The following is a 26522-nucleotide window of genomic DNA, read 5'->3' on the forward strand; positions in this document are numbered from 1 at the left end:
TCAGACAGATCGATAGCTTGCTTGCTTTTAAGTTTATAAGTTTTCGGAATGGGTATTGTCAGAAAAAAATTGATGATGGAAATGATTCTTTGGCTCCCTCTAGAGCAGGAGGATGGAACTCCGTTCATCAAGAGCTGCTGTCCTGCCTGTTTTAGATGTTTCCCTCCTCCAACACACCTGGTTCAATTATCAGGATCGTTAGCAGGCTTCAAGAGCTTGCTGGTGAACTAATTATTTGAATATGGTGTGCTGGTAGTGGGATACATCTCAAACAAGCAAGACAGCGACTCTCGAGGACCGGAGTTCCCTTCCCCTGTTCTAGTGTGAAATCTACCAGCCTTCACTAATGAGAACTGGAAAAGCATGAAAAAAATGGACCCCACAAGACTATCACAATTTGGACTTATTAGGTTATAAACTTCCCACGAGTAAATGCTGAATCTGAATAGCAGTGAGCACAAGAACAAAAACATACACAACACAAAGTACCACCCAAGAGCTCGTGACCCATATCTGACTCCCACACTCTAAGCATAATACAAATTACCCCCAAATAAAAATCTTTTACAGTATGGTCATCCTACACCACAGGTAACTTTCTTTAAAAAACACAGAAAAAGAAGAAAAGTATAAATAAATAAATAAATAAATAAATAATCACTGCCATTGAATTTAGAAAAAAAATATTTGCTTATTTGGGGTGAAATAAATACATAAATAACAATTTATTTATTTATTTGCATATTTTTGTCCAGCTTTTTGGTTACAAACTTCCAAAATTAAGACATTTTTAGAAAAATGTTAGTGCTGTCAAGTAATTAAAAAATTCTAATTAATTGCACAACTTTCCGTAATTAATTGTGCTTAATCGCGATTAATCACATTTTTTTTCTACTTCTGCTTCTACTTTTTTTTTCTTTCAAAATTTGTAACAGATATTTACTAGTATAATCTTAGAATTAATACAAAATCATCAGATCGAAACTATCATTAAAGACTGTTATAATAGCTTTTTTTTTAATTCTTGAATGGAATACTTATGTAAAAACAAAACAATCAAAATGGACTCAGCTTTGCAAGGCATCTTTTTTCTCATAGAAAAAAGGGTTAATTGTGCTCACAAGCAACACACTTCAGAAAGTTTGATTTGTGAGGCCCCATCTCTGGAACTTGAGCAGGGTATTTTGCTCAGACATGATACGCCAAAGACGTATAACTAATAAGCTATTTGAATTTGGCTTTGTAAGGTGCACAAATTACTTGAGATTTGTTTTTGTTTTTTTTCACTTGAGCGTCAAGTAAAACTGAAAGTAAAACTACCTATAGTCTGTGTTTGTCCATCTTCACGCCAGTGGCTATGTTTAGCTGCAGGTTATAGGCTTTAACTCGAAAAAAAAAAAAAAAAAACTGAGTTAACTGAGATTTTTTTTTACGCTTTAAAGAATTTTAATTGGTCTTCAGAGTTAATGCTTTAATTTGGCAGCTCTAAAATATATGTAAAATTGAAACAATCTGTTTTAGTTTGGGATAAATGTGACAGCTGTGTTTTTACTTTTAGTTGACTTGGAATGCAGTTTTAATAGTATAACATGTTATGATTCACTCTGTGTTGTGTGGGTTTTTTCAGTCGATCGGCTCTTCCTTGTGTTTTAGCTTTGTTTTTCCTCTGCAGCACACACCTGGGAAGGAATTGCAATTTGCTGCCAGTCTTAACTTCTGTGGCTACACCAGGAAGATGCCAGATCGTCCCTTTGTCTTCATCGATTTCTGTGCTTCATTCTTTCTTGCTCCCATGTTGGATTACGTGCCTAGTTGGATGACTTTTCTACTCTTGCTTCTCTCTGTAAATTCTGCTGCTTTCCTGGTATTCCTCTTTGCTTTACTCCTTCCTTGTGTAGTGGCTCTTTCTTATAACTTTGTTCTTTGCTCTGGTGTAGTGTTTTATAGTTTGTTTTACCTTCTCATTAGTAGCACTTATGTCTCTTGTATTCTTATTTGTACTTTGTCTGAAGTTTCTATACCCATTTTGTATGAATTTGAATAAAAACTTTGACTTACTCTTTCTATGTTCTATGCCTGCGGGTCTCCGACGAGTCGCATATCATTATTATTTTTCCTCCAATTGGTTAGAGAAAAACTTGACTTGACTAGTCAAACATATCTGTCATGATATACACACATTAAACATTTAAGCTTATGGTTGTATTAGTTGGACTACTAACATGACTCCTAAAACAATTCAATTGTTCTTCAAGTGTTCCCTAGTTGTTCTGCTACTGTACTGAATTGTCTAGTTAGGACGAAGAGTGGACTAGAACACGGATCTTCAACTGAATCAGTGAAATCCTCAAACGCTTTTTTATTTTTATTTTTTTATTTTTTTTGTAAATTTTCGTCGGCATTTAGTGGCTAAGAGGGAAAGTGCATTCAGCTTTGTTGGCGTATTCAAAGTTCCCACGCCGCGTGTAGGACCACCCACCGGCTGCTGGAGCGCGGCGCCCATTAGCTGCGCTCACCTCATTTGCATTAACGTCAGTAAAGGCTGTAGGTCAATCTTTGCGGGTGCTTTTATTGGATGTGCCGCTGTCAAGCAGCGGCGAAGAAATGGAAGGGCAAACGCCAGGCAAGGCAGAGAAAAGACAAACCTAAAAAAAACGAACTCGATGTGGTGGCTTCATTCTCGCTCGTCCCTGCGCCCTCGCCACATTTAATCATCCTGCACCGAAAACTTGTCTTCAAATGCTGCCTTTTTTGGGGCATTCTCCAGAGGGCGGTACGTTCGTCATTTTTACAATTTGACAGCCTCTACATACATCCTTCTATCCTTCTTTTTTTTTCTTCAACGCCACCACTACCGGAATGAGGCATCACCGAGGAGTCCGGAGACACTGCGCCCGGTTTGGGCTCATCCAGAAGCGGGTAGCGGATGCCTGAACGCCGGTTGGCCCCTCCGCGTCCTCCGCCGGCCAATTCTGGAGCTGATACATGGGGAGTTGCGTTCTGTTCCACTAGGAATGCTTTAACACGAGTGTCCACATGAATGCCGTGCAGCGTGGATATTGCAGCCTGTTGATGATGAGGATGATGCTGGTCGGCTCGGGGTTGGAGCAAAGCACGGTGACAACGTGTACCTTGACCGTTCTCAGCTGAAGTGGGCCAGCAGATTGTTCCCAAAGCCACACAATCTGTCCTGTGTTCATATTGTTCTTGGATGGCACTAGGGTGGCAAAGGACGACTACCAATGCAAGATTGCACAGCAGAAATGGATAAAACTGTTGAATGAGGCGCACTGTCTCTAGGTGTGTGTGGGGGTGAGTGTGTGCATGCGTGAGTGAGAGAATGTGTGAGTGCGTGTATGAATGTGTGTGTGACTGTGCTCAGGCCTACTTGATGACTGAAGTTGAGCACACAAAAAAAATCAACATGAAAATGGTGATGTGGTACGAGTGACAAGAGGAGTCTTGGGGGATCTGAGCAGTTCAACTTGAACTATAACCCAACTTTTCCCCCCACCAACAAAGGAGGCTGCTGCTTTGACTAAATATCTCCAATTAAGTTCATGTGAAAAACAAGAGGGTGGAAATCAGCTTCCTGGAGGAGTGTGGGGTGGGGATAGAAAATTTATTCATGTCTCTTTTTAGAGAAATTACTGAACTGGCTTGGTTGTGGCCCAGATGACATATATCTATTTATATATTTAAGCAAGAGGAATGGACGTCTTGTGTCACTAAAAACAAAAAGTCAGCAAATGACACTCTGGTGGACCTCAAAGTAAAACACTCTTGCACACAAAAAAAGGAGAGAAACAAAGGCTGAAGTGGGTTGAAGCATGGGCTGTGCTTCAAGTATTCATATCTCTGATAGGGTGGTCTACCATAGTGGAAAAGAGTCCGAGGATTCCCACTCGCCCCAGCAGACCAACACCACTCAGCATCAAGGAAATCCTGTCTCTGGACTACCCCCCAAACCCCTGAGCTGCAAGGTGAGGGAACACACACGCACACTTTCTACCAAATGTTTGTTTGTCACATAAGATAAAGGCCGGGATTGAATGGAAAGGTCACTTGATTTGACATTTAATTGTGCTTAATTTCAAATCCATGAACTCAGTCACTTAAACTTAACCATCTTTAAGAAGAGGATGCAGGTTATTGATTGTTGGGCTTCTACTAATGGTCTGTTAAAAAAAAATGTTCCAGTTGTGTGATTTTTTATTTATTTTATTTATTTTAATCCGGTATGGTCCATTTTTAAGTACAGTTCAGTTGCATTACTGCTTTTAAGAACTTTATTTTGTAATATTTGTTTAGGTGCCACTTTTATTTAAAGGTGAAGTCAACTTTAAACATTTCTTGACAATAATCTGTGATATGTGACCTCATTAGTCTAAATATGACATTCTTATTAATATTACATTTGTGGATTATGAGTTATGAAGCAAAATCCAGCCATTCTTATCCAGCTCAGGAGGCAGCCATTTTGCCACTTGCTGTCGACTGAAGATGACATTACAAGTGCTCAGGCAAGGACTAATCACAGCTCACCTGTTTTTTGAAGATAAGCTGTGATTGGTTGTTACCTGAGCAACTGTGATGTCATTTTCACTCGACTGCAAGGGGAACAATGGCCGACATCTGATATTGATAAAAACTGCTGAATTTTCCTTCTTAACTCATATTCCACTAACACAATATTATCCCAAATACCGTATTTAGACTAGTGGGGCTGCATAGAACATATTAATGTCCTGAAACATTTTTTTGGGGGTTGATGACCCCTTTCACGACATAATAGCTTTTATTGAATCATTCAAATGAGAAGTTTGTAATGTTAAAACTTTAAATGCATTGTCATTGAGAATGCATAAACAGAATAGCAGCGCTTTCAATGCTAAGCTAGCATTAGCATGGTAAACAAGCCAATGTTATGCTGCATTCGAGGATGGTCAGAAGTCGGATATATCCGATTTGGTTTTTCCCAGTTCCGACCTGAAAGCGTTCGAGGCGAACGTAAACAACCAAAATGGCGGATAGTGATAAATTGTTTTTTTTATTTTGGTCCTCAAAACATATTTTGACCTCCAGAAAACTTAACTTTTTTTGCAGTTTTGCTTCATTTATTGTTTTAATCTTATTTCATAAGCATTCCATACAGTTAAGTAGTTAACTGTATATTTTCATACAGGGCGATAATGGCAATACTGTCACGTGCGTTGCGTTACGTGGAGATATGTCAAATATTTATGAATGAAGAACGCTATCTAGTTTTATACTCGAGTAAATTGTGTTTTGCCATTCAGAGTGACGTCACATTGTAGTCCGCCGGTGAAGTCGGGGTCATTTTTTTTCTTCCGACTTCCGATTTCAAGGGGGCGTTCCCGTAGACACTTCCTGGTTTGAACTCGGAAAAGTCAGACTTCCGACCATCCTTGAATGCAGCATTAGCCTCTGCTTCAAAGTTAGTAACATGAATTATCCATAACGCTAAATGTTACCGGTTCAAAGTTTTATTTCTTGGAATGTCCAATCAAAAATATAAAATAAAATAAAATAAAACTTTGCTACTAAACATAGCCACTGAGCAGAAATGTTGCTAATTCATCTCAGCTTCCTGAGTTGCCTTCACTCTGCTTTTGTTTGTAAGTTTTATGTTCAGTTATTGGCAAATGTTCCAGAGGTGGATATTCCGTTGCAGTCCTAAAAAGTATATCAATTGCATGCGACTGTAAAACGTTCTGTGCACTATGAAAGTTAAGAGAATCACCGATTATATTATACAATTCATTAGGCCATAGACATAGTACTCAACTCTAATCAGATGTTTGGTACGTCTATTTTTTACATTGTTTGTAAAACGTTTGACTACATTTAGAGGCCACACAAAATATCTCTGCTTTAGTTGCGTACCAGAGCTAAAATCTGTGTCAAAGTTTTCACTCGACACTATTGACCTCTGCTTCACCTTTTGACTGCTTCTCATTAGAACACTTTCTTGCTCATATGGTGATGCTTATGTAAGGTCATCATAAAAAAAATCTTTTTTTTTTTTTAAATTGGAAAAAACCCGACAAAATTAGGTAGGCCCGGAAGAGGTTTGACACATGCATACTGTAAAGTGTACGCTGAGTATGTTGCATCATCACAAAATCTACCAGTCCCATTTGTCTCTTGGACCATGAATAATTACAGTAAGAGTGGCATAATGAGATGTGCTGCTTGGACGCTTCTAAAAGAGATGTGCTTCCCATCAAGGGGATGATCAATTTCATTCTCATTTGCATGTTGCGTAAGAGATCACACATGCACGTTGGTGTGTCTGCTGTGCAGTAGGCTGAGATGAGAAAGACTGATGGATTTGGTTTATGGCAGAAATCAAGAAGGGAATCAATGTTGAGTTAAGAGAATAAGAAGTTTAAATCGTCTTTGATTCCATTTAAGGTCAATCACTTGTGCTATGATATTTGTATGTGGGCACTTATTAAAATTTAAAGATAATTTATGTACCAACATTTTAAAAGTAGTTTTCTTTTTCTTTTCTTCTTTTTAGGTGTGGGTTATTTATTTATTTATTTTGAAAAGTATTAACCAATCTATAATTGTTTAAAACAACTTGCTGTCTTTGATGATGTAATGTTAATGATTGAACACACATGCCATTTTGGGGGTCTCCTGAAAAGTGACTATTTTGGAGGTACAAGGTTCGGCCTGACCCCGACGGCAGCGATATTTTGCTGTGTTTGGCGTGACCCTGTTACAGATACTCAGGTACCTGACTGTAGGGTTGCCAACTTTCTCATCCCGAAATAAGGGACAGGTGCACGGCACGGTGCCATGGTGGTGTGAGCATGATATGTGAAATCAGTGTATATTCTGATTATATTCCAAATGCACAAAGTTTTTACATTCCCTTTAATCCTTACTGCAGGCCATCATTATGTAACCTCATACAAAACCTCAAAGAAACCACAATTTGCCTCTTTACCTAAAATAAATAAATAAATAAATATAAAAAAACGTGCAAAAAAAAGAGAGAGAATTTGCATTCTATCTATGGCCAGAGCAACTAGCTTGAGCTAATTTCTGCTGAGTCATGCAGTGCTTGTTTTTATGTTGTGAAACAACTTCAGACAGAGCACAATTTTTTTATTACTAGTCGAAATATGCTTATAATAAAACATGTTTTTCCAATTAATAATAACATATAAATGGAATAATACAACAAAAACTGATTGAAAACTTTTTTTTTAAAATCTGTTATATCTGATATGCAGTGCAAGTTGGTCATCAAGTGGGAGCACCAATAGAAAAAAAGCCATTTAGTACTTCAAATAATATTAAAATCATTTTTACCACAGCTACAGTTAGATTTTGTTTTAGGCGGACACGTCGCCATGGGCGGGTCTTGGGGGTCCGTGCCCGCCCTGTCAGTCAGCCGTGCCCGCCCTAGCAAGATGACTCACCAACTATTCGTCCTATCAGTCACGTAAACTTGCGCCTTCTGTTTTAAGTAAAGAATGGCGTGCCAGCCAACCACATACCTCCTTTCAAGTTTGGCTGTGATTGACAACTAAGCGAGCCAATGACAATCAGGATCAGGAGGGATGGGGAGGGGTGGGGGGAGACGCGCGCTCTGCAGACGTGCCTTAGCCAAATCTACTTCCGGGTAGATAGTGCGCATTTGCCGGCTGGCGCTGGGACAAAGACTGAGCAGTGAGCACGTCGTGCCGCTTTAATGGAAGCCACCAAATGCCAAACCTCATCCAGGATGACACAGTTGACATCAATGGGAATCCTGAGTCCACTGGTTACGTTTACAAGTGAGTGTTAAACTTTTATTTTAATTAGTCAAGCCACACAGCACGGATGAATTGTAGCAATACACAGTATGCTGTTAACAGACCCAAGCAGTCACACATACACAACAACAACTAAGGAGCAAAAAATTATTTATCACTAAAGCAGTTGCAGTACAATGTGAGTTGAATTCTCTTTTTTTTTATTGCCAAGTTTGTTCATGTTGATGACTGTCACTAAGTTCTAATAAAAAAACCCAGCACTTTACACATCCTTTTGGATTGATATTCTGCTTAGTTTTTCACTGAACCCATATGTTGTTTCTGTATATCATCGACATAACTCAACCTTATTTCTAAATCTAAGGGTTAAAACAGCCATTGCTGCATACAAAGTGCTGTGCATGGAATAGAAATTAGTCTTTTAGTAGACACAAGTGAAATAAAATAACACAAAATAAAATTAATTAGAGTAAATATAAGTAGATAAGTATACACGCCAATAAAATACTAAAAAAAAAAAAAATCTGTACAAGTATAGAAATAAAGTAACACAAAATACAGAAGGCACCATAAAAAAAGTAAAATGATGTGAAGTCTCATGCTGAGTCAAAGATCAAAGAATAGAGATGTCTGGCAAACCTGAAAGGAAATTTTGTCCATATCGTACAGCCCTAATCCAACACGCAAATGAAGGCAACTGCTAGCCAATTAGAATAGAAGGGGCTGGGTCACAGAGTCATTCATTCGGACATAGTTCTTTACAGAAGTGAAGAGTGGATTTGTTTCAAATGAACTTTTGAGTTGAATAAATGCAAAATGAACTACACTTTTTTTCAGTTTGTCTTTTAGATTTCAGAACGAACTGCCGCTTTTAAGTGACAGAAAATATTTCTGAACACTTTTGCAGTTGTCACAATGCCGCTGTTCAACCTGATGAACATTAGATTTAGGTTGATAAAGTGTGCCCCCCCCAAAAAAAGGTAATGCCCCCCCTACAATTTATTTCTGGTGACGGGTCTGGTTTTAGGACAACTATAACTTACGCAAATGCATGAATTATTTAAAATTTTGTGAGGTTGGCTTGGGGATAGAAAATGTGTGTGTTTTGTATACTGTATGTACAATTTGTTTGTCAGACTGCAGGCTATTTGAGGGCTCGTGTCAAGCTGAATTTTGTGGCTAAATGCGCAGGATGCAGTGATAAGGCAGCGTGACAGATGCCCCCACGTCAGGACGCCCACTGTGCCTTTGATTGAATTAGTTCCCATGATTGAGTTAGACTAATGGTACACAAATCTCCTTCGGATGGAAATGGTTAATCCCCAATCTATAACGTGTCATCTTTAGCGTCCTCTGTAGATCATTGCAGCGACTGGTGGAGTTCAATTGGCGCTTAGCGTGGCGAAAAGCGCACTTTCTGTTGTTACATTATTGCTAAGCATCGGATGGGGGTCATGCGTTGCTGTTACTTTTGATTTGTTTCAAACACTAAGAGAGGAGATCGATGATAGTTATTGATTGCGTTGGAAATTATGTGCATGCCAGTCTTTTAAAGCCCACACAAACACACAATTTTCATGCCCAGGAAGAGTTTTATTTATTTATTTTAGCAGCACCAAATCCCAGTAGGTGACAGTAGTAAGTAGAGCTGAAACAATTAGTTGATTGATCAACTCTTTGCTGGAGAGGAAATGAATTGGCAACCTTTTTGATTTTAAATTAGACACATTTTAGGCATTAGTATTAAACATTCTTCCTCTTTTAAGATGTAAATTATGGCTATATTAACCCTTGTTATCTTCAAATTTGCTAACATCTTTTATTGACCCCAGCAATTTTAATCTCTAGAAAGGGATTATAGTTTGAATTGTTTCAACATAATAATTTGTAACATTAGAGGGTAGAGGAAGGGGTCTCACTAAATACATCAAGGCATTGTAAAGTGAATTCAGAGATTTGTGTAATGCGTTATAGGTGTTTGAAGGAATTTGATGGCAATATGTGCATATTTGTGGTTAATTGCTACTTTTTCTGTATTTTTAAAAATATTTTTATTAATATTTAACTAACTTTTATTGGGAGAGTTTTAGTATGAATCAGCCCCCGTTTTTTTGTGGAAAATGCATAATGGAGGTTTATCAGCATTTTCAAATAATTTTTTGGGGGGTTAAAAATTGTTTTCTAATGCATTTCAATTGGTGTCAGTTATCCATGGATTTTTTTTTTGCCATTCCCTATCCCCTGCGAAATAGTGGATGTCCTCTGTATCACTGAATTGTGCATATATATTTTTCGCCCCTGGATTGGCTGGTTCAGGGTGTACCACGCTGCCCAAAGCCAGCTGGGATAGGCTCCAGCATCCCCACGGCCTTTGTGAGGAATAAACGGATCAGAAAATGGATAGATATTTTCACCTTTTGTTTTTGTTTTTTTGGAGGGGGTCCAAGCAGATTCCCTCTTATTAACTTGCATCAGAGAAATGGAAGTACAGCTACCTGAAAAATATAGTTACCGTAAATATACTACAGTAATTAACTCATTCAGTAATTAACCCATTCACTCATTCAGCCATTTTCTCTGAAGCAACCCCCTTCGCTCCCAGCTGTTTTACTGGATTTTGACTGATTTTGCCCACAGAATATTGTGTTCTATTACTATAAAAAAAAAAATGGAACCTCCCAAAAGAAAGATTAGTCTCTTCTTTCAGCAGGAAAACAAAAGCATGTCTCTATCCGTTTTCTGTTTTGCAGCAATTTGCATTCAAATATAGCAAGTATATACGTTTTTTTTAATGTTGTAAGTGTCCCAAAGACGTATTTGTTTTTTGTTTTTTTGTTTTTTATGCTAGAGCATACAGAAGGCTTTGATGCAGCCTCTCAACTGCAAAGAACGGTTGCAGAAATGGTAGTTATTACACAAACGGCCAGCAGGTGGCAGTAGAGCAAAGGAGATGAACCAGGGCCATGTAGAAAAAAAGCTCAATTACTTACAATTTTAAATAGATTTGTGAAAACTGATGAAACTTAGCTCTCTTCTAATGCTAATTGCTGAAAAACTGAAACACATAGAAACATACTTTTTTCCTGATGAAAGAAGAGACTTTAATCTTTCTTTTTATAGGTTCCATGTTTTGATAGCAATAGAACACAATATTCTGTGGGCCTTGCAAAATCAGTCATAATCCAGTAAAACAGCTGGGGGCAAACAGGATTGCTTCATTATTCACAAATTTCTTTAATCTCTTTCAGTGAGGAAAAACACGGTGATTGATCTCTTACACTTTGTTGCCACCTACTGGCCGTTTTTGTAATAACTACCATTGCTTCAAGCATTCTTCAGTTCAGAGGCTGCATCAAAGCCTTCTTTATGCTCTAGCCTAAAAGAAACAAAAAACATAAATATGTTTTTGAGAGCATGATAATAATTAAAGGTGGGTTCAAGGATATTTTTGTGGCTGCATCTTCCGGGTGGATCATCTTAATGATTGTTTCTCGATCCTGTCAATCAATCTGCGTAACGACGTCGTGCATGTGCACTCCGAGTGTTCGTAGCATGTAGCTAGCTTCATGTAGTGAGCTTCGGATTCGGCCATTCATCGTTGTAGCTCCACCGAGCTGACCGCGTACTTTGAAAATAGCTGCGAGCCGCAAGAGGATATCCGTATGAAGCGAGGCCGGCTGCAGAGACTGATGAAGATAAGCTCGGACGTTAGCGACATTTGAGAGGAGTTTCCCCCAGACGAGCAGGAGAGCTGGTCGGACGGTCTACCTCATGCATAGTTTTTTAAATGTGACAAACAGATGTTTGGCTTCCACTTTTTGAGAACATCATTGAATCCACCTTTAAAACAGAACGTATTTATACGTTTTTGGGAGCATATGAGTTAAGTATTTGTGCTTCGCATCACTGCAAGCAAATTTGCCATTTCTGCACCGTTGTAACATGTGGATGGATGAATAGGTTTCACTAAATGCTTAAGCCTCCAGAGCTACTGTTTAAAAAAAAAAAAGTTTCTCGTTGTATTCTAGTGAGGAGACAAGGGAGGTAATTTTGCCAATGCTAAAATAACTCACGGTTCTAATGGTTGCCTAGGATTTTGGCACAGTACAGTACCGCTCCTGTGGAAATAGGGCTCCTTGACCATAAAAACCCAATTCAGGAAATATTGTAAACTGTGAAATAATCAGTTGTCTTAGCGCAACATTTTGAATGTTGTTTTTTCTCATCCCAATGTGCATGTGTTCCCTGGCTTGTGTCATTGTGGTTGTGAAGATTGTGCACACATTCATCCCTGTAAGGATGATAATTATCCTCTCCAACCACACACAGCTGGTCATAGCCACAGTGAAGTTTAGCCTCTTGCAAAAACACAGTCAAACAAATGTGTGCTGTGTGTTTGGCGCTCGGGCGACCGGGAGACGGCGTGCAGGCGTCTGCAGTGTGAGAAACATTCAATAGAGCTTTGGGAGCGTGACGCGAGTCTTTGTCAAGGGTATGGTGCCATCTGGGCTGCTCTGAGGATGATAAGGCTCAAGTACAAGGTCCTGTGATAGTGGGCATTTTTTTTTTTAAAGAGCCAAATAGACAGTCACAAGCCTCGGCCAAACATGGTGCCATTTGTCCGGCCTTGACTTTTTTTTTTTTCTGTCGGGGTGCCCTCTCTCCAGAGGAGAAGAAAATCCACTTGCGGAGAAGTGCAGATATTTGAGTAAACTAGACTGGTGTAAATGTAAAAGTACAGATTCAAGTCCTCTACTTAAAGTGGGAGTTTGTAGTTTTAAAACGGCAGCCACACTTCACTAATCCCCGCCCCCACCTCCAAAGATATGTCCCTCACAGATTTTCAAACGTGGCCATTCATAATGGCATGTGATTATGAAAGTCATGGAGAACGCTGTCCAGCTACAACTAAACAGAAGCAATACTAAGCTAGCATTTGCACTGTAAACAAACCGATGTTAGCCGTGCTTGTGATGGCGTTAGCGTGACTCATTTATATGAAGCAACATTTTTGGGAATGTAAAATCAATTCAATATCATGTCATAAACTTACCTGTAAAAAAATAAATAAAATGTTGCTAATTCTGCATTGCTTTAGAATTTGCCTGAAGTCCCGTGTTTCTTCTTATCAGTCTTACATGCAGTTGTTAGCAATAAGGTAGTTTTTGTTTTCATATACTTAGACAATGAGCTTGTACAGAGAGGAAAAAAAAAATCACATTATACTACGTCATGTTGTTTATGAGCTAGCGAGTGGCTTTTATTTTATCAAAACGTGTTCCCATGGCTTTACTAACGTGTGCTGACTCTAAATGCTAAATTAGCTCATGATGTACTGTACATACGCATAGTTTTCAGATTAGATGTCAATTTTTTGGATGCTAGAAGCTTATCATTTAAGCCAACAATAACAAACAATACTCTCAAATAAGGCCATACTGAGGATATTTTACCATTATTGTTATTTGCTCCCTGGCTCATGTTTCTCCATCTCACTGCTGTTTTTTCAGCCTTATAAGACTGGAAGATCTTTATCAATACATATCTCATCCATACCTCTCTCTATTTCTGTCTTCTTCTTTTTTTTTTCTTTTTTTTTAACGTCATGTCAAAGTAACAAGTCTTGTGACATGACAAAGTACAGAGTACAAATTGTATCTGTTATATAGGGAGTAAATTTAAAAACAAAAAATATTTACTGGAGTAAAGTACAGATACCTGAAAATCAACTTAAGTACAGTAAGAAAGCATTTCTACTTTACTTCCCACCCCTGCCTTGCCCAAGGAAATCAAGTCAGAAAAAGGCAGGCCATCTTGCTTTTTTTCCCGGAATCATGTGGCATCTGTGCATGTACGCAAGTGGCAGCGTCACTCACTCGTAGCTTGGACTTTCCCGCATTAAATCATCCCAATTTCTAGATGCGGCAAGACGCGCTCACCCATACTTATACTGTGTGTAGTTACTTTTAATGAAATTGAAGTTTTTGAGTAGTGGTTTGCATGTTTGCGTCACAGTGTTCACATTTCAGCTCGGGTCATTCTGTGTGGAGTTCTACCTGTGCTTGTGTGGTTTAATTAAAGGTTCTAAATTGTCGTTGGATGTAGTTTAACTTCCAACTAGTCCAGGGTGTACTCACTGCCTCTCGCCCGTCAGTGGGGATGGGCTCCAGCTTACCCATGACCCCATCGACAGGGACAAGTGCAATCGATAATGGATGGATAAAGCCCCTAAAAGTGAACTTGGTTATTTTTTTGGTGTACTTTAGGCAGGTAGATGTTGCAGATAACTAGTACTACAATGGAAGTTACCAGTGCACCAACCTATGCGTTTTTCAAGATATGAACCATCACTTTATTTTTTTTAACTTATTACAGTGCGGGTAGGTGTGCGTACGTATGTGCATACTTGCACGTTTCTGTCATCTGTTGAGAACCAATGGGTAATTTTATTTCAGAGGAGGGTGAAGGCTTAGCAATGTGATGAATTAATCCACTGCTCTTCCTGTAGGCGTAATGAAACTTTTTATTATTATTATTATTATTATTATTATTATTATTAATTTACACCATTTACATTTGCAAAGCTATGGCAACTTGTTCTGAAAAGTCGAGTCATTGTACTAATTCATCGTTAATAATTTAGAGCCTTGTCTATACAAATTTCTATCAGCCTGTCTATAGTGTTTGACATTATATACTAGCATTAAGCTAGCGGACTTTTATTAGATGACATTACATGATTTGGTTGAACATTTTCCAGTTTATCTATACAGTAAATGTTTAATTCTTTTTTTGTGTTATGCTCTATATGTGTTGCTGCTCTGTGTGGGTTAAGCAGTTGTTTGAAACGTTAATATAACATCTCGTCTAACTTCCATTACCCCATCTCTGCATTTCGCATTGTGTTAGCATTAAGCTAGGAGACTTGTGTCTGGAAAAACAACTTTCAAGCTTCATCCATCTTATTTGGAGATCTGTTCAAACGAGTCTTCCTTTTCCTCCAATTTCTTGACTTGAAGAGAGGGACAAGAAGAAACTCTTTCGAAAGGGTGCGTTCTAATAAGCTTACTTGTTTTTTCTTTTTATACCACTTAAATTAATCAAATGAAGTCCCATTTAGTGTGCTTAACACACATCTCCAACATTAAACTGAGCCAGAAAAAGCTTGCATGCCATCAGTCAGGCCACCACCCAAGTTTGCTGACCCTGGCCTAATAATTAGTTTATTGGGCTGCTTTTTACACCGCAGGCCTTTTCAGTGGCTTTATCTGATTGATCAGTGCTTTTGGAAGTCCTACATGTCTCTGCTGACTGTACACTGGTGTGGCATTGGCAGAGTGGCAGGCCTGATTTGGATCTGAATATATCCCATTCCTGGATTTATTTATTTTTTTTCTTTTCTTTTTCTTTTCTCTCTTACACTCTCGTGACGCATATGCAGAGTGAGCCACATGGGAGGGAAAAATCGGAATTGGGTCACTTGAACCACGTAGTCTAAATCCAGCCTGAAATGTGAAATCTCTGCCTCTCCACTGAACCATTTCCAACATGTCAAACTATTACTTGAGCTATGACTTTAGCGGCTCATTGTGTTTTATTTTAAACATTATCGTCAACTACAGTTTGTCCTATCCTCCCTTCCTGTCCACTGGCCAGCTAGTGGCCGTGTCATTTATCATTGTGGCACATGAGCTGAATGAGTCGGAGGAAATAAGTTGGCTTTAGTTATGGCGCATGACGTCCCCTGACTGATGACTTTGTCACTGAAAAAGATGTTTGCAAAAGCAACCTGTTGAAGGTGAGAATAAAGAACTTGTATTTCTTCCGAGAGATTTTTTTTTCTTTTTTAGAGAGCGTATATATTGTTGATGAATTACGACTTAAGCTAATTGTACTAGCACAATACAATACAAAGGTACCATTGTCATACAGGTGACCTGAATTACGAGTTTATTGAGATAATGCCATTGGACATTTTTTTCCCCTTTTGCTTTAACTTGTGCACACAGACTTGCGATAAGAGTGCTGTATGGTGGTTGTGAACTTAACTGAGAAAACTAGGTCTTGTGTTTTTTAAAGCAGCCAAACACGTCTATAAAGACCCACCTAGCTTAATGCTAACACTAATAAGCATCTATATTGCAGTGCTGTAACCCTTTAGTCAGGGGTGTCCAAACTTTTTCTTGTGAAGGCTGCATACAGAAAAATAGGATTTAAGGCCCCTTTGGAATTATTCATATTTATTAAAAATAGTTAAAAAAAAATATATAAAATAAAAAATTCTTCCAAGCAATTTCATATTGTTTATAAATTGTAGCTATTAAAAAACCCAGCTACATCGCATAGGTAATACGCAAATTTTGGAATTTTGGGGTGGTCCGCTGCCCGGTGACCCACGAGACAAGATCCGTCCCTGTATTGTATTCAGCTCCACGATGAGAACCAAGCACAAGAGAAATCTGTAAGTTGACATTTTTTTAGGATCATTACTTGGACCTTCACAAGGAAAAAGGAGGAAGCCACTTAATGCTAGTTAGCTTTATTCACCTTAATGGGGAGATTTTTTTTTTCTTTTTTAGTTTCTTTATGTCTTTGCATATCATTAGCATAAATCCCACTTGCGTTCCCACTCCAATAGATGCTGCTGAAAAGAGGCCAGAACGGCCTAGAGCTAATTAAAATACACTAATTTTAAGGGAAGGTTGTAACGGATTATTGTTATTTCCATTCATTTAAGTAAGCTCCCATGGTTTGATTGTGAGTGTTTTGAGTTCTGAATGCCACGACTGAACAAATTAAACTCGTATCTCAAGGCACCACTGTGTATTCCTTTTGGAGCCTTTCCTAGAGAGACAGAAGGCCTCTTCCTTCCGTGAATATTCTCTTCTGACGTGTAGCTGAGGCGAAACTAACCTCCCGCTGTTTTAAAATAGCCTTTTACAGAAGGCCACAGTCATTGCTCCCCCTCCAGGAGAATACGTTTGTCATAAATTCTGCATGTGATAGTTTTGCTTGATTAGGAAACGTTACACAACAAAGGTCTAAATGTTTACTGTGTGTTGGGACCTACTTGACTCCATTGCACATTTTTAGATTGTGAGAATAGCCTTTCATGAATACTTAATTATTCCAGATAAAGCCCAATTATTTTGAAACGGCAGCCAGGCATCAAGGCCAATTTCAAACTTGTCAAACTCTGTTGTTGTTGTTGTTGTTGTTGTTGTTGTTATTTTGAATTTCTCATCTACTGTGATACACTGATAACCTCCCTTATATTTAAGTTTAGGAGACTGCATCAATGAGTCATGTTGAAGCACATTTTGAGGCGCTATTAAACATACAGAATAGTCACTGCAAAGAGAAAACTCTTTGAACCAGGGGTGGCAAACTGTGGTCCTCAAGGGCCGGAATCCTGCAGGTTTTAGAGGTCTTCCTACTCGTACTGCACCTGATTCCAAATAACAGGATTCTTATCAGGCTTGTGCAGAGCTTGCTGATGAGCTGATCATGAATCACCTGTGTTGAAGAAGAGAAATATCCAAAACCTGCTGGACTCCAGTCCTCGCGGACCGGATCTCACCACCACTGCTATAAACTCAACAAAACCAGAGCAAAGCAAACCAATGCTATGCCGCATTTTGTTTGCGCCCTATTAAATTTCAGACAATAACATTTTTTAAAACTCGAGTGAGTCGACTCGGTGCAATTTCTGGAGACACTGCGTGGGATTGCTGAAAGCAAATTGAGAGAGAAATTATGGAATTATAATCTCCTGGTTACTGGACAATGTTCTTTACCAACTGTTCCACTCAGCAGTATCAGACACATGGTAATGATGATAAGTTATAGTATATATATGGAAGTGGGCGTGGAAAGTGATACTTAGAAAAAGTTCAATGACTTTCCCATTGAAAATGAATGGGGAAAAGTTGATATTAAATGTTAAATTGTGCAAATACTGCAAGTAATGTGGAATCAGACAATGTATACCCTGGGAGGCGGGACTTTTTTTTTAAGCTAGTTGAAATTTGAACAATATAAATTGGAAGTATTATGTGGGAGTTGTTAGGTGGCAAAAAAGTGTGTAGAATAAAAATCACAATAACATATGTGGGAATGCATTCCCACAATTAAGATTTACATTAGACAGGCAAGTCTGGTCTCAGGTAACGACCAATCACGGCTCACCTGTTTTCTGAATTTGAGCTGTGATTGGTTATTACCTGAGCCCTGAGCAACTGTGATGTCATTTTCAGACGACAGCAAGTGGTAAAACGGCCAAGCCCTGAGACGGGTAAAAAAAAAAGGGTGGAATTTCGCCAAACAGAATATTCATCGAAATGCTGTTTTTAGATTTGTGGGAGCACATCCACCACTTTATTGTAGATAAGTTTTTTGGGATAACTTCCCTTTTATATTTCTAAAAACAAATTTAGAAAATACATTTAAATTGAAATTTTACTTTCTGCATCAAAATATTATTTGGGTCTTGTTTGTTCATTCATATATCTTCATAAAAGCTGCCATCTGCCTCTCATCCTGCTGACATTTGGTGAGAGGCGGGATGCACCCTGGACCCATTACCAGCCATTTGTTTTTCTTTCTAGTCTATGAGTGTATACTCTAGTTGAGCCCTTAGTACATCACAGCTATTTAATGTGGCACCAAAATCCTTTACTTACTTTTTATGTTTCATTTGAACGGCCCACGCTAATGGTACAGTGATGTTATGTGAGCTCTGTTAAGATGGCTCAATGTTGTAGCTTTGAAAAGTACAGCATGTACTGTACAGACCATGGCATCTCTGTTGCATCAAAGGACCAGTTCATCTGAGATTGATCACTCGCTCGTGTAGTGTGTCACCATGTTATTGTCTCCGTTCGTATGTTAAGTGTGTTTTCAGTCTTGACATGAGGGGAGCATGTGTAACACAGTGGTTAAGCAAACACCACGTAAACACAATCCTCACATTTTCATTTGAAGTAATTAACTACGTACCAGGAAAAACTCCAATATTGTCTGATGATAATAGTACAGTATAATTGCAAGAAAGAGTATGTGAACCCTAAATACATTGGTCATAAAATGTGACCGATCTTCATTGAATTCCCAACAACGGAGGAATAGCACACAAACACTTAATCGTTTCATGTTTTGACTTAACACAACATGCAAACGTCACAGTGCGGGATGGGAAAAAAACAAAACAAAAGTACGTGAACATTTGGATTTAATAACTGGTTAAGCCTTCTTTGGCATCAAGAACCTCAACCAAACATTGCCAGTAGTTGCAAAGCGCAGCTGTACAATGTTCAGGAAGAATTTTGGACCGTTCCTTCTTTACAAAACTGTTTCAGGTCAGCAATATTCTTAGGATGTCTGAATTGCTCGTTTGAAGTCATGCCACAGTATCTCAATCAGGTTTAGATCAGGACTGACCTGACTGGTCCACTCTAGAAAGCGTAGTTTCTTTTTTGAAGCTATTAACTTAATTTACTTGTACTGCTTTCTTTTGTTTTTTTAAATAATAATAATAATAATAATAATAATAATATTTATTGCTTAGACTTTCCTTGGCGTTGTATGATGTGAGGTGTGTGGTCTCATTTTACAACAAGTGGCAGTTTTTCAGCTATAACTAAATGTTATTTATTTATTTATTTAAATAAATGCTCCAAGCTGCTCTCAGCTGAAGGTTACTGTCAAAATAAACATCAGAGAGTTGCATGTATTTAAAACAAAACTAATACCCTCTGCTACCGTAATGCTAACATTGCAATGGGAAATTCCATAGGAAAACGGGCTAACAATTAGCATCCGCACAGTATGTAGCGGCATTGCTACCCTTTAAGCAACAGATAGCTGAACACAAACAGTCCAGCAACACATGGATGGACCATAAAAAGGTAGTCATGGGAATATACGGTATTCTTTATGATCGACTAATATAAATTTCGTACTAAGAATCCAAGAGAGGAGCTGGGTCTTGAGTTGCAAAGTGCTGTTTATCATAAAAATTAAAATTTGACATTTTTGGGGAGACTGCAACAGATTAATGGCAATTACATTCATTTCGAGCATGAAAGCAGATTTGTGACGTGAGTGATTTGAGTTATGAGTGAGGTATTAAACTCGTATCTCAAGGCACCACTGTACTGCCAGAAACACACAAATAAGGTCACTGTTAAATGCTTTTATGTAGCCCCAAAGCGCTGAGGAAAGCTTTGCACAGCAAAACACTTTATGTTGGATGACACGTCCCTTGGCAAGATTTTCAAAGCCCCACACGTTTAGATTTAGTTTTATAGTCATGAATCCAATGGACACTTCATTAGGAAAATTGGCAGCTGATCTGAAGCGAATTCACTATGGAAAAACTCCTGAGGACTTGACTTCATTTTTCAGCCTTTCTTCACCCCAAGGGGCACAGAGCAAGAAAAGGGTGTCAGTCACTGGATTTAAATGAACAGGCAGGCCTGCAACGTATTGTCTGTAGTGAAGACACTCATTTATCGACTCAGGCCTACATTAAGCCTACATTTGGTGTCTCCTGCGGAAGCAAAAGTACTTTGACTCTGTACTTAGGTAGAAGTACAGATACTGTACTTGTGTATAGAAAACTGGTAAAAGTAAGAGCAGATCTTATTAATAAAACGGGCATGAGTGCAATGATTCGATCTGATATGCCATCATTTCAAGCATAGAAGAAGTAACAGGTGTCATCTTTCAGCCGTTAGTAATCCTGATTTTAGGAGAGTAGGCAATCTGATGAGGTCATGGTGTAGTGAGAGTGTCCGCGTGGGGACTGGGAGGGAAGGAGGGGAGGCGGGACGGGGATGTGGATGCCTCACACAAACACCGGACTTTGGTGTGGGGGACTGCGGTTCATTTCCTGTTTGAAACTCCCAGGCAAGACAGTGTAGCAAACGCTGTCATTGTTCCCTAACCTTTGCATAAGGCTTGATTTTGAAGTTCTATATTCTATTATTTTATGCTCATTTGTGTCACAGGCTGAAATATTAGTTTTGTTTGTTGCCAAGAAGCTTCTAAGTGGTATTTTTAATACAGCGGACATTTGTCTTTGACTTTGCCACAAATCAGAGTTGCTGAATCACATGATGGTCACATCCAGGCTTTGCATTGAGCTGCAATTTGCACACGACCGGGCATACCATACACGTGTGATTCCACATCTCAATCATTGGCTGCCATAAGAGGGCGGATGATGTTCAATGGAAACTATGCGTGTACAGGTGTTCTGAAAACATATAGCATGCTTAAAAGAATGTTTGTTCTGAATAGTAACGAATATTAAAACCGTACTTAATGCTACAGCTATGATGATCTAGGTGCTAATATTAGCCGATTATAATCAGTCAGACCCTAATCTTTTGTATTTTTTTTCTACTGGATACGTGAAGTACAGTAAATCAAAATACTGTATTGAATGTAGCGGATGTTTGTGTAGTAATATTTCACTTGGAGGATTGTGTCTGCAACTCATCAATTGGGGCACTTGTACAGTACGTAGGCTTTGCGCGATTTGGATTTTTCAGCCGATCAGCAAGTTTGGAAAAACAAACAAACAAAAAAAGATACACAATCACAGATTTAATCATAAAATGGAGCAATATATATTTTTCAATAACATATATATTCAGTCTACAGTTGATGGCCGCCATTCCCGACTCACAAATAATGAAAAAAAAACCACGTTAAATTTCCGTCAATTGAAATGCATGGACACAAAAACAAGACTTCCTAAAATGCTATTAAAGTATAATACATAATTTCTTATTTTGGAGAGCTAATCAATGACATCGTCGATCGATCGGGCAATTTAAGATGCTCATTAATTTTGCATAAAATGCTAAATATTGTCAGATCCCGATCCGGCCAATCAGATCAGTGTAAAGTCTACTTGTAAGTCAATGTACTTTGCTGAAATCGGATTGTTTTAGTCAAGTTTATGCAAAAAAATGTATTTCCCCCAACATTCTTTAAATTGCATTTTAGGAGCTAAACTAGACTTTTGTAAATTCCTGCTCATTTTCATAAATTCCTATTATTCTTATGAAACGTTTCCAACTTCTTCTTTTTTCCCCAACCCTATGTTGCAGTGATTGTCAAAGTGTGGTGAGCGTACCACTAGTGCACGTGAGAATCAATGAATTATATGTTCAAACTGTACATAATGTTTTGTGTTATAAGGTACACTTCAGTTGTATTATAAGTTTTAAGCAAAATACATTTGCATTTAATCTTCTAGAAATGTTTGTTTACAAGCATTTATTTATGATAAAATGCTAATTTAATGTTGGTCATGATGATGGTAACTAGAGAGATAAAGTATTTTTTTTTAGGTGGTACTTGGTGTAAAAAATTCAAGAACAGCTGCTATAATGGGTACATAACGGATTTGTAATTTCTCTCAATGTGCATTGGCAGAACTTTCATTCGTAACTTGATTTAATACAGTATGTGTGTGCGTGCGTGTCCCTGGGTGCGAGTATGTCAAGTGTGTCTGTGTGCCAATATCTGAGCACAGTTCTATCACTGTGGCTCATGTCACTCACTGATCCCTCATGCAACGGTGACATCAGTGCCCCTGTTTTAGCAGGTGAACAAGAGGGAGGGAGTGCAGAGATTATATAATGCTTTTTCTTGCATAGCCCTCGTCTGGTATTGTCAAAAACCAAACCAAGTTGGAGAGGTGGAGCCACGTAAAGTTGCACATAGAGCGTGGCTGGCGGGACCAAAGTGGGCGTATTGTTAATGCTAATCCTCTTCTCTGGCTGCAGTGCCAAGGGTGCTAATAAAGACAGCTGGTTATGGCTCTGGCATGGTAATCAAATTTATTGAAGAATTCTCTTTTTTTTTTTAAACTTGCAGTCTTGATGACATGCTGGACAGGAGGAGGAGGAGCCTGCTGCAATGGAAAGGTTCCCGGTAAGATTAAAGTAAACTCTTGTGCCACTAGGCCAGCCAGTGTCCCACTTAGAGTTTGCCGAGCGGCTTTATCTTGTCAGTTTGCTTTATTGACCTTTGACCTTACCGAGAATGCGAGGAAGGAGAATGTTAGCGACTTAGCGCCCATGTGAGAGTGGTCGGTGTTTCTCATATTGCAGTTAGAGGTGGCGAAGAACAAATTTAGCATGTATTGCTAAGAAATGCAGTGGCTTTTAAGAGGAAACACTCAAAAGTAGTGTTTTTGTTTCCATCAAAATGTGATGTGTTAAGAAGAGAAAGAAATGGAATGTGAAGCTGTCCATAAAATTGGACCCTGGTGATGCTGGGGGCAGATATAGAAGCAGAGGTTTTAGTAAGGGGCTGCTCCAGAGTCCTGCATGGCTTAGGATTGTCCAGGTCTTACGGGGATTTCACAGTAATCTGGATAAGGACAGAAATATCTTGAAGGTGAACATTGGAGAAAGTGCTCTGCTTCGTGTGAATCTCTCCTGTTCAGATAACAACGCAGCATCTGGTGGTGGATCCTCGTGTTTGCTTTAAAGATTACCATGAAAAGTGGCCACCATTTTTCTGGAATTTTCTAAAAAAAATAAATAAAATATGGAATGAGTGTAGTCCTTCGAAACAAATAAAGGAACGAAAAGCAGTTGTTTACTATTTTACAGTGCACGACTTACTACTACTGCCCACACTTCTCTTCTCACAAATAGTAGCCTATTTGATTTGTGGTTTTTAATGTTAGCCCATATAAATTAGCTCATTGGTGGAAGTTCTAAACTGAAACTACGCCAATTGGAAAAGGGATTCCCCAAGGAGCAGACAGGTGTTGGGGGGGGGGATGGTCAAGTTGTACTGTTTTACGCTAACGTGAAGGCATTTTTGCACCAGGTTTTGCTTAGACGATATCACACAAAAACCCTTTTGGACAAAAGATCATTTGTCTTTTCCAGTGCAGGAAAGCTACATTTCTCCATTTCTGGTGCGTTGTATTCAGGGTAAAGTGGCCATTCTAAACCAGATTTAGCATTTTGACTGAGTCATTCTTGGAAAATCTTGTCACATTGCTACTTTGAAGTGTAATCTGAGATTTGTTTCTAAATAGATTATACTAAATAGATATTTGCTGAAAACGTGTGAAAATACTGACAACCATGTATTGCTGAGCTGTGTGACTGTAGTGGTCAGCTGTTTTCACCACTTCAGTTCAGGGGGGGTTCAGCTACAACGCCATACTTGAATGCCTTCGCTAGCATTAGTGGTTCCAGTGCAATTGGCAGTTACTTAGCATGGTATTAGCATGTACAGCATTTAGTGAGATATCTAGCATGCCTACACCCTGAAAATTTATCTTCTTCTAAACATACAGAACAGCTCGGTGTTATTAATTAAATTCCCGATTGAGAAGATGACGCTGCGGATGAGCTCCATGATGAGAACAGAAGTGGCGCTAGCTGGTGGCTTGCGCCCCTAGTTGAGTCGTTCAAAGCCTGGTGACAACCCATTGGGTTTTTTTTTTCTTTCTTCTACAACATAGGCTTTCAGTAACCAACCCATAGTGAGTGATTTGTGGGCAAGAAAGATGCTAGACATTCTAACATTCGTTTTTCAGCGGGGCGTGACAGGATTTAACCCTGCCTTCATATGCTATGGGAAAGATGGATGTCACCTTACCACTCGGAAACTCCTAATTACGACAGAGTTCTGTTCATGTGGTTTTGTTGTAGCAAAATAATACACATGGTAGCTAACGTAGTCTTTGCCCGTAAAACCGAACAATTACGGGAAGTAATGAGTTGTAAAGAACAGGACGGTGTATGCTGCGTAATTTTGTAGATTCTAAAACAACCTGCTCGTGGACAACAGCGCCCTTATGTGTGAATATTTCTTGCCATTCACGAATCCTTCGGTGTCCTCCACCAAACTTGAAAGGTTCTCTCAACTCGGAAACACCGGTATCAAAATAAATTCCCAGTTGTCCAGTGGAAAATTCGACATGAAGGGGCGTTCACGTGCAATTTTATACTCAACGTGGTATTTACCATAATTTCGATACCACATGAAGGCAGCATATAATGGCTTGTTTTTCATAATTTTTAAGCCATATTTGATATAGTTAGGTGTTTTGTTGTTGTTGTTTGTTTACATTTTGAATTTGGCAGATTTCTAAAAGGAAGTCAGTGTTTGTTTTCCACTTTAAAAATACTTTTAAAGCTTTCATTTTATGCACATTGTCTTCTTGGTGGGTCTAAAAACTGCTGGATTTTTTAAAAAAAATTTGGGGGGGTGCGGGGGGTGCTTTCCAAATGATATGAATTTTGATTGATTGATCGATTGATTGAATGACATTACAGAGAATTTTTTTCACGGAAATTGCATTGCAGAGATTTGAACAATGTAAGCACTGATGGGTGCTTTTGTGGCATTTATGCATTGGTTTGTCTCAGATGATCTGCAGTTATGTGTGTGACCCCGTTAATGCTTGATTAGTTTTTTGAAAGCACCCCAAAATTCCTCCTCACTTGCAAGCATGCAGGCTTTTTCTTCCCGTCTTCCATGTTTATGGAGTGTCGGTGGCTCTTCTCATGTCCCTGCGGGCTCGTGCGTGAGGGCTCTGAGCGCAGTCTCTTAGCTCCTCGTCACCTCCCGTCACTCGCCCACTATGCCAGGCCTCAGCCGCTCACATATACACTGGCGCCACTATGGGCACAGGGTATGCAGGCTGGCTTATAGGCAGTGTCACAAGCCCAGGGAGGACTTGAATGTCACATACAAAGAGGCGCTCACACTGCTTAGATGACACCACAAACACTGCGCATACTCTTGTGCTCAGGTTAACTGCATGCAGGTGCTTGATATTTTTCGTTTTGTTTATTCGTCGGATCAACAGTCTCTAATCTGAAGTGCTGGAATTTGTAGTTGTAAACTTTCCATGTGTGTGTTTGTGTGTGTATCTGGATATTCGGCATGTGTATGCGTGTGCACATGTATGTTAGGATAGGGGCGTAACAAAAATCAATTTGTAGTGCATCAAACTGAGCCATGTTGAATCGCTTCACTTATATATAAATTGAGTCCTTGAGTTATGACGTACGCTAAGTTAGCTAGTGAGAGGCTGTAACAAACACCAAGCGTCCATCAGCAAAAAATACAGAAACACTAAATATTGGTTCTGGTAACTTCTGGGTGCTACATGTATGTTTTTAAAAAGTATTTTGACGTAAATTTCAACTTTAACGTGAAATCCGACTTGCGCAGAAATTTGGGCTATGTCGCCAAGTGTCGGAACAGAACTCGTTGGTAATACCAGGACTCCCTGTAAAGCTAAATATATTGCGATACGTATTGATGAAATGGTCTTTTATTGGAGCGATGACAGGTTCATTAGAGATGGGGTGAGTATCGATACCATGTATCTGTATCAGGCTGATCATGGTATTGATTGTGGCCAACTGGCTGTATTACGATCATGAAATAGAAATTTGAAGAATAGAATTATATCATTGTTCTTTTTGGAAATTTTATGTAAAAGGTACTTGTGTTATCATTAGTATTTATCACTGACTAGGCAAGAGTAATTACTGGTATGAGTGTGGAAAAAAAGTGGGATAAAAAACCCTAAAATGTATGTTAACAAGAAACTAATTGCATCACACTCTTTTGAGCTCAGCCTTACCATATCGAACCGAATCATAATCCCACTGAATCAAACAGAATCGAATAGTTCCACTTTAAAATTAAACATCTTTTGAATCGTAT

General features: G+C 38.8%; 1 protein-coding gene across 3 annotated transcripts in view; it reads left to right on the top strand.

The window, feature by feature from the left end:
* Positions 1-2513: 2513 nt before the first annotated feature.
* pde8a (phosphodiesterase 8A) overlaps positions 2514-26522 on the top strand; it is an 81225-nt gene continuing 57216 nt past the window's right edge. Inside the window, exons 1-2 of one of the 3 annotated variants that reach the window (XM_077518632.1) lie at positions 3884-3983; positions 22689-22745. In XM_077518632.1, the coding sequence (XP_077374758.1) occupies positions 22731-22745 (15 nt within the window). In that variant the 5' untranslated portion in view covers positions 3884-3983; positions 22689-22730. Of the gene's footprint in view, positions 3984-7629; positions 7818-22688; positions 22746-26522 lie in introns of those variants that run through there. The other 2 variants (XM_077518631.1, XM_077518633.1) reach the window with 2 other exon arrangements.

Source organism: Festucalex cinctus, chromosome 4, assembly GCF_051991245.1.
Source record: "Festucalex cinctus isolate MCC-2025b chromosome 4, RoL_Fcin_1.0, whole genome shotgun sequence".
In the NCBI taxonomy this organism is placed as follows: Eukaryota; Metazoa; Chordata; class Actinopteri; order Syngnathiformes; family Syngnathidae; genus Festucalex; species Festucalex cinctus.